Source organism: Pristis pectinata, chromosome 34 (assembly GCF_009764475.1).
Source record: "Pristis pectinata isolate sPriPec2 chromosome 34, sPriPec2.1.pri, whole genome shotgun sequence".
Classification (NCBI taxonomy): Eukaryota; Metazoa; Chordata; class Chondrichthyes; order Rhinopristiformes; family Pristidae; genus Pristis; species Pristis pectinata.
The window spans coordinates 64,180-77,958 of record NC_067438.1 but is presented as its reverse complement, the minus strand read 5'-3'; the positions used below and the strand labels follow the sequence as shown (position 1 = coordinate 77,958).

At 44.3% G+C, this 13,779-nt stretch overlaps 1 protein-coding gene across 1 annotated transcript in view; it reads right to left on the bottom strand.

Annotated features, from left to right (window-relative positions):
* Positions 1 to 748: 748 nt before the first annotated feature.
* LOC127586090 (hepatocyte cell adhesion molecule-like) overlaps positions 749 to 13,779 on the bottom strand; it is a 28,899-nt gene continuing 15,868 nt past the window's right edge. The window contains exons 2-5 of the mRNA XM_052043901.1: positions 12,695 to 13,039; positions 6,295 to 6,570; positions 1,935 to 2,069; positions 749 to 1,249 (exon numbers count right to left, since the gene is read on the bottom strand). Coding sequence (XP_051899861.1) covers positions 1,146 to 1,249; positions 1,935 to 2,069; positions 6,295 to 6,570; positions 12,695 to 13,039 — 860 coding nt within the window. The 3' untranslated portion in view covers positions 749 to 1,145. The remainder of the gene's footprint in view (positions 1,250 to 1,934; positions 2,070 to 6,294; positions 6,571 to 12,694; positions 13,040 to 13,779) is intronic.

The window sequence follows — 13,779 nt, the reverse complement described above, 5'->3', positions numbered from 1 at the left end:
ATGTTCTCCGACCGAGAGAACTGAAACCTAATCAGGCTCATTGCCCAGTACCAGGTCCAGTATGGCCTCTCCTCCAGTTGGCCTGTCCACATACTGTGTCAGGAATCCTTCCTGTACACACTGAACAAACTCCGTCCCATCCATCCCCTTTACACAAAGGAGATGCCAATCAATATTAGGGAAGTTGAAATCACCCATGACAACAACTCTGTTATTTTTGCACCTCTCCAAAATCTGCCTCCTGATCTGCTCCTCATCATCTCTGCTGCTAATAAGGGGTCTGTAGAATACTCCCAACAGAGTGATCTCTCTCTTTCTCTTTCTCTTTCTGACTTCCATTTTTGGTTTAATGTCATTGTTTTTCTGAAGAACTTTGCAATGTTTTTATTGCATTTAAGGCACTATATAAAAAGGTGTTGTTGTCCTACTCGCAGTCTGAATTTTCTGTCCTTCACCTCCAACACTGTTCCAATGAAACTCAATTTAAGCCCACGGTACAGCAGTTGATCTCCTGACTCTGTATTAGAGCCTTTCAGATCCAACACTGAGATTAACAATTTTAGATACCAATTCTGCTGGACCTACTTGCAGACCCACTTTCAAGAAATATGCAGACAAGCTAATGCAAAGTTAACCTTAAAATAAGGGGGATGGAGAAGTTAGATTGTTCATGTCAGAACTATGCACAACTTGTTTGGGCATTAGTACTGTGAGGCAAATACACAAAATAACACCATGAGAGCAGAACCTTGTTGGTGATTGATTTATTGCTGCTGTTTTATTTGTAGAATAAGTTCTAAAAAAGGGAATGTTATTTGTAACAGCATGAACAATGGTTCTGGTGCTACCAGACCCGCTGTTTTCAGAATTCTGTTTTTGTCAGATTTACAGATCTAAAGTTCCTGGTTTTTTGGGCAAAGCCATGTGTTTGACTGGAAACTTCTCTGGTTCCTGTTGAAAACAAACTAGTGAGCAACATGCTTACAGAGTCTGGAGCTGAAACAAACAAACCTTGAGTTTCTTAATAATGACTGATATGTGTTAGTCACTGTCCAGCAAATAAAGCAGAGCAGTAGTACATCTCCACACAGAAAGGCTGTAATAGTATGATCTGGGAAAATGTGGTTGCAGAAAGCTGTGCATTATTAGACACCTCGTTTATTCTGTGGGAAGTTGCGCAAAATCTTGGTCTCGTGCACGCTGGAAAGAGCCAACTGTTTGCTTATATGGCTGTTTTCATAAATTGTTTCTGAAACAAAAGCAAAAGATAAATGTTAGATGACCAAGAAAACTAAAAAACATGACTCAAAATCTTGTAGTATCACTAGTACTACTGGTCATCACACAGCACCTAGGCTCTTACAAGACTATTCTTATTGCCCACCTGTAGGAAGGATGTCATTAAGCTGGAAAGGATGCTGAAAAGATTGACAAGGATGTTACTGGGACCGGGTGGTGTTAGTTATATGGAGAGAACAGATAGGATGGGGCTTTCTTCCCTGGAGCATAGGAGGCTGAAGGGTGATCTTATAGAGGTTTATAAAATCATGAGGAGCATAGATAGGGTGAATGGTCACAGTGTTTTTCCCAGGTTAGGGGAGTCTAAAACTAGAGGGTGTAAGTTTAAGGTAAGGGGGAAAGATTTAAAGGGGACCTGAGGGACAAGTTTTTCCTACAGAGGGTGGTGGATACATAGAACGAGCTGCCGGAGAAAATGATAGAGGCAAGTATAATCGCAATGTTTAAAGGACATTTGGACAGGTATATGGATAAGAAAGGTTTAGATGGATATGGGCCAAATGCAGACAAGTGGGACTAGCTCAGCTGGTCAACTTGGTTGGCTTGGATGAGTTGGTCTGAAGGGCCTTTTCTGTGCTGTATGACCATGACTGACTCTATGAGCATTTAGTCCCCATTTTCTACTGTGTTCTTACCATTTGCCTTTGACAATTTCATTGCTTGTTTTTTCCTCTTGTAGCATAAGACAACGAGAATTATGTACCCAACATATCCTGGATAACCACCATATCCAAGGTGCCCAAAAGCAACTGTGTTTTCTTTTGATGGTACTGTAATGGAATATAAGTAGTTAGTAAATACTGTCACAAAAATATTTAGATTTTCTACAGTTGGGAATAATCTGTGAGCCATTGTGTAGTCAGATGCCAAGGTGAACCAATTTTCCCACTGGCCCTTCATTTCGTTCAAGTGTGTCCTAACACTAGGGCATGCAGTACCATTTTCAGATTATAGGATAAGACAATATTTATGGATCACTTGGGCATGGAATCCTGGGGCACATGGAGCAAAGGAAGTCAACGTAACTCATTTATTTTATATCATTTGTCCAAAATTCACTCTCATATTTGAGGGTCTCAATGAGACAGGCCCTGACTTCTGGAGCAAGCCTTCGCAGAAAACTGGAGGCTGCTTTGGCTGCAGTTCAGGGGCTAGACCTTACTTAGACCACTGATGGGTCATCTATCTCCCATTCTGATATGATCTTCCTCTACCCCCATCACCCCATTCCAGGTCCTAGACCCACTGCTTGTTGTTCATGTCCCCAGCATTTTGGTCACATACTGACTCCTGCCCCCACCCGGAATGTTGTTCCACTCCCCTCTGCACACAGTCGTATGAAACAACCCTCTGTCATTTCACCACCATTTACCCCCTCCGCCCCCATGGTTGATCTACATCTCTCCCATTCTCTCACCAACTACTGACTGAGGTCTCAATCTGATAGTGATGCTAAAGAGAAGCTAGTTCACCTGGCAGGAGAGTTCAAAATGAGGGGGCACACCCATAAAATTATAGCCAAGCCATGATGTCAGAAAGTGCGAGTGTGAGGCAAAATCGAATGCGGAACGATGTGAGGTCACACATTTTGGTAGAAAAAATAGAAAGGCAGAGTACTTTGTAAATGAAAGGTGTTGGTGTTCAGAGGGACATGGCTGTGCTTGTACACAAATCATTGAAAGTTAACTTGCAGGTACGACAAGCAAAAGATCTATTCAATTTCATTTCAAGAGGATTCGAGTACAAGAGTATGAGCTCTGGTGAGACCACAACAGGAAGGAAGTGGAAGCTTTGGAGAAGGTACAGAAGAGGTTCACCAGAATGTTGCCCTGGATTAGAGGGTGTGAGATACAAGGAGAGGTTAGATAAACTTGAATTGTTTTCTCTGGAGAGTCAAGAGGCTGAGGGGAGACCTGACAGAGGTTTGTGAATTTATGAGCGGCATAGATAGGGTAGATAGTCAGAATCTTTTACCCAGGGTAGAAATGTCAAATACTCAAGGACACAGCTTTGAACTGAGAGGGGGGAAGCTTAAAGGGGGTTCACAAGGTAATCAATTCATTTATCTATCTATCTATCTATTCATTTAATTTTACACAGAGTGTGGTAGGTGCCTATAAAGCACTGCCAGGGGTGATGGTAGAAGCAGATATGTTAGTGGCATTAAAGAGGCATTTAGACCAGCACACGACCAGGCAGGGAATGGAAGGATCATGTTCAGACAGATAGGTTTAATTTGGCATCATGTTGGCACAGACATGGTGGGCCGAAGGGCCTATTCCTGTGCTGTTCTGTGTTCCATAGAACCATAGAACAATACAGCACAATACAGGCCCTTTGGCCCCCCATGTTGTGCCGACCTTTAAACCTCGCTTAAGACTATCTAACCCCTTCCTCCCACATATCCCCCTTTTTTAAATTCCTCCATATGCTTATCTAACAATCTCTTGAACTTGAACAGTGTACAGTGTACCTGCCTCCACCACCATCCCAGGCAGTGCATTCCATGCACCAACCACTCTCTGAGTCAAAAACCTCCCTCTGATATCTCCCTTGAACCTCCCACCCATTACTTTAAATCCATGCCCTCTTGTATTGAGCATCAGTGCCCTGAGAAAGAGGCGATGGCTGTCTACTCTTATCTATTCCTCTTAATATTTTGTATACCTCTATCATGTCTTCCCCTCATCCTCCTTCTCTCCAAAGAGTAGAGCCCTAGCTCCCTTCGTCTCTCCTCATAATCCATACTCTCCAAACCAGGCAGCATCCTGGTAAATCTCCTCTGCACCCTTTCCAACTCTTCCACATCCTTCCTATAATGAGGCGACCAGAACTGGACACAGTACTCCAAGTGTGGTCTAACCAGAGTTTTGTAGAGCTGCATCATTACCTCATGTCTCTTAAACTTAATCCCCCGACTTATGAAAGATAACATCCCATAAGCTTTCTTAACTACCCTATCCACCTGCGAGTCAACTTTCAGTGATCTGTGGATATGAACCCCTAGATCCCTCTGCTCCTCCACACTACTCAGAATCCTGCCATTAACCTTGTACTCTGCCTTGGAGTTTGTCCTTCCAAAGTGTACCACCTCACATTTCTCCAGATTGAACTCCATCTGCCACTTCTCAGCCCAGCTTTGCATCCTGTCAATATCCCTCTGCAATCTCCTACAGTCCTCCACACTGTCCACAACACCTCCGACCTTTTTGTCATCTGCAAACTTGCTAACCCACCCTTCTACCCCCTCATCCAAGTCATTAATAAATATCACGAAAAGTAGAGGTGCCAGAAGCGACCCTTGTGGGATACCACTAGTCACAGCCCTCCAATCTGAATGCACCCCCTCCACCACAACCCTCTGCTTTCTACAGGCAAGCCAATTCTGAATCCACTTGCCCAAGCGTCCCTGGATCCCTTGCCCTCTGACCTTCTGAAGAAGCCTACCATGTGGAACCTTGTCAAACGCCTTACTAAAATCCATATAGACCACATCTACTGCACTACCCTCATCAATCTTCCTTGTCACCCTATCAGGCTTGTGAGACATGATCTTCCCTTCACAAAACCATGCTGGCTGTCCCTAATCAGTCCATGATTCTCTAAATGCTCATAGATCCTATCTCTAAGAATCCTTTCCAACAGCTTGCCCACCACAGACGTAAGGCTCACTGGTCTGTAATTCCCTGGACTATCCCTACTACTGTTTTTGAATATGGGAACAACATTTGCCACCCTCCAATCCTCCGGTACTATTCCCATGGACGATGAGGACTCAAAGATGCTAGCCAATGGTTCATCAATCTCCTCCCTCACCTCGTGGAGCAGCCTGGGGAATATCCCATCAGGCCCCGGGGACTTATCTGTCCTAATATTTTCTAACAGCTCCAACACATCCTCTCTTGATATCTACATGCTCTAGAACATTCACCTTACCAACCCTGTCCTCTGCGTCATCAAGGCCCCTCCCCTTGGTGAATACTGAAGAGAAGTATTCATTGAGAACCTCACCCACTTCTACAGCTTCCAGGCACATCTTCCCACCCTTGTCTCTGATCGGTCCTACCTTTACTCTCGTCATCCTTCTGCTCTTCACGTACGTGAAAAAAGCCTTGGGATTTTCCTTAACCCTACTTGCCAAGGCCTTTTCACGTCCCCTTCTTGCCCTCCTCAGCCCCTTCTTAAGTTCCTTCCTTGCTACCCTATATTCCTCCTGATTCCATTTGCAATATCATGTACAAATCTGATCTTCCTATCTAAGAGATCTATATGTGATAGGGGGAGTACAGAAAAGGTTCACGAGATTGATTCCTGAGGCGGTGCGTTTGTAGTGTGAGGAATGTTTAAGTGCTCAAGACATACTTTCTTGAGAGATGATCTCATTAAAATGTACAAAATTCTTTTGGGGCTTGACACAGTGGATGCAAAGTTAATATTTTCTCTGTTTGGGTTGTCTCAAAGTAAGACATTAGCTAGAACCAAGATGAGGAGATAGTGAAACTTTGGAATTGCCATCCTGAGAGGGAAATGGAGACTTGATTGTTGAGTATATTCCAGATAGAAACTGATAGATTTTTAGGTATTAATGGAATGAAAGAAATGAGTTCAGTGTAGGAAAGTGGTGCTAACATAAAAGATCAAGCATGATCTAACTGAAAGGTGGACCAGGCATTAAGGAAGTGAATGATCTATTTCTGCTTCTATGTCTTATGTTTCTGGTCACCTCTTTACTCTAAAGGAGATGGAAATCTAAACACTCTTCACCAAAAACCAGTTGAGGCTGGAGATCAAATGAGAAATTGAAGAATACCTGTTGGTTAAGTATATTATGAGATATAGAAGCAAGACAGGTACACAGAGCAGTAGTACAGATCCAAGCAAAACAACTTTAGCTGAAGTTGGTGTGTATTGCAATTGGCAGTGATGTGGTCAGATCTCTGATGATAAACCTGACTCGTGAACAATAATATGATGAAGCTGTGGTCATATACGTACAACAGAGCTGGATCACAAAGTCTACGTGTTTGGAGCTGATACGGTTTTCTGCCTTGCACCTGTACGTGCCAACGTCAGATTCCTGCACATTTTGGAGCGTCAAGGACCTGTTGTCCTCTGACAGATGATAGTTCATTCCATTTGACAGAGGCAGATCACATCGGTACCAGCTGTACTGGATGAGATTCCCCGTCTGAGCAGAGCATTGCAGAGTCACATTATCGCCAGTCTGTGGAGCTTTGGGAATCACTTCAACTTGCGGAATGGACACAGCGACTGTATAGGCAAACAGAAAATGGATGAACCAGAGAGGATGAAGAGACAGGATATGAGGAAACCTCTCTACACTGGGCTGGAATATGCAAGTTGTAGATGGTAATTTTTTTTAAAAAACAGAATTTACCTGGTGATCAAGTGTGATACTGAGTTTACAACCTGTCTGATTGCACATGTCTTTGGTCAGTAGGCTGGACGGGGTCGGGTATAAGTTTGGAGTACCATCCCTTCTGATAAGCTTCTTCTCTGAATACTTAGATTAAAATGACCCCCAAATCTTAATTCAGTATGTTTATTGTCTCATAAAACTACTGTTATAGTTAAAACAGTTTGATGTCTGGACTCCCATAGTCCCACTTCATTCCCCACCAGACACACAGAACTTGGAAATATATCATCATTCTTTCATTGGCACTAAATCCAGAAATCTCTGCCCAACAAGCACTGTGAGAGCACCTTCATCAGAAGCTCTTAGGCAGTTCAAGAAGATAGGATACCAACAATTTCTCAATGAAATTAGTGATGAGCAATAAATACTGGCTTTGCCAATGATGCCCGAAATCCAAGTATTGATAGAAAGAAAAAGGAGATGGGTGACTCTGTTAATTATTACAGAAGTGAGAAATGATCTTGGCTCAGAATATCAAAGTGTGGAATCAAAAATAAAAGAAAAAAGAAAATACCGCTGAGAGAAGTTGACAGGCCCACCACCAGTAGCTATAAAGACCAAGTACAGTCACAAAATGGTGGGGTTTGTAAGAAAGGTACGGCAATTATCACGGGTTACTGTAGTCTTCATACAGATTGGACAGATCAAAGGTAGGATTGAGGATAAGTTTACAGAGTCAATTTGTGATAGTTTCTTAGAACAATATTGGGAGAGGTGACACAAGAGGCTGCAGATGCTGGAATCTGAAAAAACAAACAAACTGCTGGAGGAACTCAGCAGGTCAGGCAGCATCTGTGGAGGGAAACGGACAGTCAACATTTCAGGTCCAGATCCTTCATTTGGACTCAGGAATGGTACAGTGTTACATCGGTAGAGCTGCTGCCTCAGAGCTCCAGCGAGCTGAGCTCAATCCTGATCTTGGGTGCTGTCTGTGCGGAGTTTGCACATTCTCCTGTGACCATGTGGGTAGTCCAGCTTTTTCCCCCCACACAGAGATGTGTGGGTCAGTAAGATAATTAGCCACCTTAAATGTGGTGATATCTGGGAGGGTCAGTGGAAATATGGGAAGGAAAAAACGGAGGTACAAGTCGGCATTTTAACTTCCAGTGGCCATTTGATAACGTGCCACAGAAAAGATTACTGAAAGAGCCTGTGGTTTTGCGAGTCATATTTCAGCATACATGGGCCCTGTTAACTGACGGAAAGCAGAGTGTTGGAATAAATGGGTCATTTTCAGTTTGGCGGTCTGTAACACATCCTTCCTCTTATGTGGTGACCAGTACAGCATGCAATACTCCGTGCAGCCAAACCAGTCAAGCATGCCATATGCCTTCTTCACCATCCTATCTACCTGTGTGGCTGCTTTCAGGGAATTATAGACATGAACCCCAAGGTCCCTCTGTTCATTGACATTCCTTAGCACCCTACCATTTACTGTATATGTTCTACCCCTATTTGATTTTCTAAAATGCATCAGCTTGCACTTGTCAGGACTAAATTCCATCTGCCAGTGCTCCATCCAACGTTCCAACAGATTTACATTCTGCTGTAGCCTTAGACAACCTTCCTCGTTATCGACAACAACACCAACTTTTGTATCACCTACATTCTACATTCACATCCAACTCATTAATGTATATCACAAACAACAAGGATTTCAGTGCCAATCCCTGTGGTGCACCCCTAATCATAGACTTCCCATCAGAACATTAGGCCACACTTGGGAGTATTGTGTGCAATTCTGATCGCCCCATTACAGGAAAGGTTTACCATGGTGCTGCCTGGATTAGAGGGTACGTTCTATAAGGAGAGGTTGGCCAAACATGGGTTGTTTTCTCTGGAGCATCAAAGGTTGAAGGGAGACCTGATGAAACTTGGAAAAAGTGATGAGACAGTTCTGAAGCCAAATTAAGAACTCAGTCAAATTTTGGCAATGCTGCCGAATATGGCTGTTCTGTGTCCTTACTGATTTCCTCCAGATAAAACACTTTCCCATTTCGGACCTAAAACTGAAAACTCTTCTCCAATGCAACTGCAGTTACCTAACCTCCACCACAACAGCCCTGCTGGACAGCTTCAATAATATGGAATTCTTTGACTTTACACATTCAACGCTGGGCCTCCTGAGGAAACTGGCAATGAATCCAGGAGAGTCATTGGATGCAAAGATTAAGTCCAACCACATTGCTGTCAACTTGGGACTAAACTCAGAAGGCCAGTAAACAAATAGCAGAAGCAGGAGGTGATCAGCTGGGAGTTTGCCCTGTCAATATATTTCCTGCCAAAGAAGCTGACCACCACATTCACCCCAATAGACACTGGTGAAGGCAGAGTGTCCCTGGACTCCTTCCACCATATTGGATGAGTGGGGCAATTCTCTGGTGTAATGGAGAAGGGTGATATTTGCAAATTGGGTGATGGGCAATGGTCATTGCCAGCCTGAAACCAGGAACACTGGTACACCTATTGGCCTGTTCTGTCATTTTGCAATGGCTCACTCAGTCTCTTCACGGATGCTTTGGGGACCAGTTGATGATTGGTGGCTCAGTAGGGGTAAAGGATGATGGACAGATGGAGCCAGGTGGGGAAGGGGGAGGGGTATTGGGAGATAGAGTCAAGTGGATCAGGGTAGAAGCAGACAGTGGGGGACCAGGAGGGGGAGGGGGACAAAAATGGGAGGACCAGAGGATTGGAAGGAGAGAGAGTGGGGAACACAGGAGGTAAGGGTTACCCGAAACTGGAAAATTCAATATCTTCTGGTTCCTGTCTCACCACTCCCCTTGTACTCTTTATATCGACTGTCTTCCCTCTCTACTCTGTCCTGATGCAGGGTCTCGACTTGAAATGTCGACAATGCCTTTTCCCCCACAGATGCTGCTTGACTCACTGAGTTCCTCGAGCAGATTGTTTGTTGTTCCAGATTCCAGCACCTGCAGTCGCTTGTGTCTCTCTTGCGCCATTACATTTGGCTTCTTAATTTCAGTAGTGATGATAGTAGAACACTGTTCATAACAGGGAAGTTCAAGACCCAAGGCTGGATGTGAGAGAACAAGGTGCAGGGCGACAGGGAACGTAAGAAGGAGTGGGATTGAGCCTGATGGTATAGTTCTGTTAGGAACGAATATGACCTGATGAGCCAAATATCCTCCTTCCACATTAAGTAAAAATTGGAAAATTCAGATAAGTAGTGAATCCAAGATGCTCTGCCTCTGAATCATAGAATCACACAGCACAGAAATGGGCCCTTACGGCCCACCTCATCCATACCAACTGTGATGCCTGTCTACACTAATCCCATTTGCCTGCATTATGCCCATATCCATCTACACCCATCCAATGTTATTGAAAACGATTAGGATAGATAAGTCACTGCGGCTGGACAGGATACATCCAAGGTTATTACAGGAAGCAAGGGAAGAGATTGCTGTGCCTTTGGAGACGATCTTTGTGTCCTCACTGGCCACAGGAGTAGTGCCAGATGATTGGAGGGTGGCAAATGTTGTTCCTTTGTTTAAGAAAGGGAGTAGGGATAACCCTGGGAATTACAGACCAGTAAGTCTTACTTCAGTTGTGGGCAAATTACTGGAGAAGATTCTTAGAGACAGGATTTATGGGCACTAGAGAAGCATAGGCTGATTAGGGACAGTCATCATGGCTTTGTGAGGGGCAGGTCATGCCTCACAAGCCTGATTGAATTCTTTGAGGACGTGAAAAAGCACATTGATGAGGTAGAGCAGTGGATGTGGTGTCCATGGCTTTTAGTAAGGCGTTTGATAAGGTTCCTCATGGAAGGCTTATTCAGGAAATCAGGAGGCATGGGTTCCAGGGAAACCTGGCTATGTGGATTCAGAATTGGTTTGCACATAGAAGACCCTCTGTGGTTGTAGATGGAGCGAATTCTGCCTGGAGGTCGGTGACCAGTGGTATTCCACAGGGATCAGTTCTGGCACCCCTGCTCTTTGTGATTTTTATAAATGACTTGGATGAGGATGTGGAAGGGCGGATTAGTAAATCTGCTGATGATACAAATGTTGGTGGTGTTGTGGATAGTGTAGAAGGTTGCTGTAGATTAAAACAGGATATTGATAGAATACAGAGCTGGGCTGAGAAGTGGCAGATGGAGTTCAATCCGGATAAGTGTGAAATGATACACTTCGGGAGATTGAATTCAAAGGCAGAATACAAGGTGAATGGCAGAACACAAGGTGAATGGCAGAACTCTTAGCAGTGTGGAGGAACAGAGGGATCTTGGGGTCCACGTCCATAGATGCCTCAAGTTTGCCATGCAGGTCGATAGGGTTGTTAAGGTGGCACATGGAGTGTTGGCCTTCATTTGTCAGGGTATTAAGTTCAAGAGCCACGAGGTGATGTTGCAGCTCTATAGAACTCTGGTCAGACCACATTTGGAGTATTGCATTCAGTTCTGGTTGCCTTATTATAGGAAGGATGTGGAAGCTTCAGAGAGGGTGTAGAGGAGATTTACCAGGATGTTGCCTGGATTGGAGAGCATGTCTTATGAGGATAGGTTGAGCAAGCTAGGGTTTTTCTCTTTGGAGAGAAAGGGGATGAGAGGTGACTTGATAGAGGTGTACAAGATAATAAGAGTCATAGGTCGAGTGGACATTGAGACTTTTTCCCAGGGCGACAATGGCTAACAAGGGGATATAATTTTAGGGTGATTGGAGGAAGGTATAAGGGGGATATCAAGGGTAAGTTTTTTTTTTACACAGAGAGTGGTGAGTGTCTGGAACGCACTGCCTGCAGACATTGTGGGGGCAGATACATTAGGGACATTTAAGAGACTCCTAGATAGACACATAAATGATAGAGAAAAATAAATGAGAGAAGGGTTAGATCGATCTTAGAGAGGATAAAATGTCGGCACAACATCGTGGGCCGAAGGGCCTGTACTGTGCTGTAGTTTTCTATGTTCTATCAAAGTTCCTGTCTGAATTCCTGTCCAAGTGCCTTATAAATGTTGTAATCATTTCTGTCTGAACCACTTGCTCTGGCAGCTCATTCCAGATAACCACCATCCTCTGTGTGGAAAAACTTGCCCCTCAGATCTCCTTTAAATTTCTCCCCTCTCACCTTAAACCTATGCCCTCTAATTCTCAACTCCCCTGCCCTGGGAAAAGGATTCTAACTATCCTATCGATGCCCCTCATAATTTTATAAACATCTGTAAGGTCCCCCCTCAGCCTCGGGACACTCCACTGAAAATAATCCCAGCCCATCCAATTACCCTTTATTTCCCTGAAACCTTTTCTCCCTCTTGCCCATCATTTCCCATCTCAGTGTCCTGCCATCACTTGCATTAAAGACAATTTTCACAGCAGTCAATTAAGGCATACATTTCCAATGACCCAGGTTACATCCTGACCTCAGGTGCTGTCTGTATGGAGTTTGCACTTTCTCCCTGTGACCACATAAATGCTCCCAGGTGCTCTGGTTTCCACCCACATCCAAAAGACAAGCAGGGAGGTTAATTGACTGCTGTGAAAGTTGTCCTTAATGTGTGTGATGGCAGGACACAAAGATGGGAATTAATAGGCATGAAAGAGAAAAGGTTTCAGGGAAATAAGAGGGCATATGAGACTGATGGTGCCATTTGAAAACCACCAAAGAGCCGATGGACTGATGCCTTCCTCTTATGTCAGAAGAAAAAATGAAAGGTAAAAGCCTTTCTTCATAAGACAATCCATCTTTACCTGGAAGCACTGTAGGGAATCTTGGTGAAATTAACCTCGTAAAGCCATTGAGCTTTGCTTAAGCAGAATTGGACCAGACAAGTTTGATTATTAACAAAGGAATTAGCACAGACCAGAGCTTAAAGTGATCTCTAGATTGGTTTGATTGTTACTGGTGGAATCAACAGAGACCAGATCCTACACTGATATTCTGCACGCATTATGGAGCAGGCTAAGACTATTCAAGGAAGTGAAATCAGTTTACCATTTACAGTTAGAAAAACTGAACGTTTAGCCGATCTCCCATCTGTAGTTGTAACTTCAAGTTCATAAGTCCCTTCATCCGTAATTTGTATGTCTTTAAGAAATAATTCTGCATTGGTCATGGAGAAGTTCACTCGGTTTTTGAAAGCCTCTGAGATGTATAGGTGCAGGGAGTCGGGCGAAAATGTGAGGATTGAACTTGATATCTTGTCCTGAATGAATCGCCACTCCAAATTAAAGACTTGACCTGATTCACTGATGTTGTGATTTAGAGGAAATCGTACAGTCTGGTTAAGCCTTCCATCCAGTACCTTCTGCCTTAGATCTGCTAAGGCTGTGCTCCTACCTAGAAAAAGTGGTCACACAACATGATTCAAACCACAGAACATCAAATTCCCTATGCTCTTCCTTTCCACCCCCCCCCCCCACATTCTCTGTCAATAGCCATTTGCCCACTTTGCAAGATCATGGTGCTTCTTGGAGGTGAGTAGGGAGAAGGAGAAATGCTGGTGAGGAGAGGAGATAGCATGAGAGAGATGGGGGAAGGGAAGGTGGGGAATGGTAGGTAGGAAAGGACAGGGAGAGAGATAGATGGGGTGGGGGCTACAGAGAAATGGATTGGGGGAAGAAGGGGAATGAGGGAGCTGGAGAGAAAGGGAAGTACCATGGATTGAGAATGGGGTCAGCCAGTGAATAGTGCAGCAGACCTGAGGGGCTGAATTGGTTTGCTCAGTGGCTTGGAATCTCCCAAAGCACAGCAGTCTCAAAGGCTGGCTTGGAACAGTTGTGAATGTTGCAATAATCTGCTGTATGACTATGGCCCTCCCACTCTGCTTCCTCTCCTCCTGTGAAACAGAGCCACCCACGGTACCACAAGCATGGCTGCTGCTGCCGCCGCCAAGTGTCATCACCCCAAATGTACCTAAAGTGGTGCATCTATCAGAGAGGTTGGGCTGAGGGTGATGGCCCAAGGGATTTCCTGCACAACCTGCATCTTCTATTGAACTTAGGGTTTGTCATTTCCTTCCTGCTTGTGCTCTATTTACCTGCAATGTGACCACAGGTCTAAACATGCTGTCCACGTAC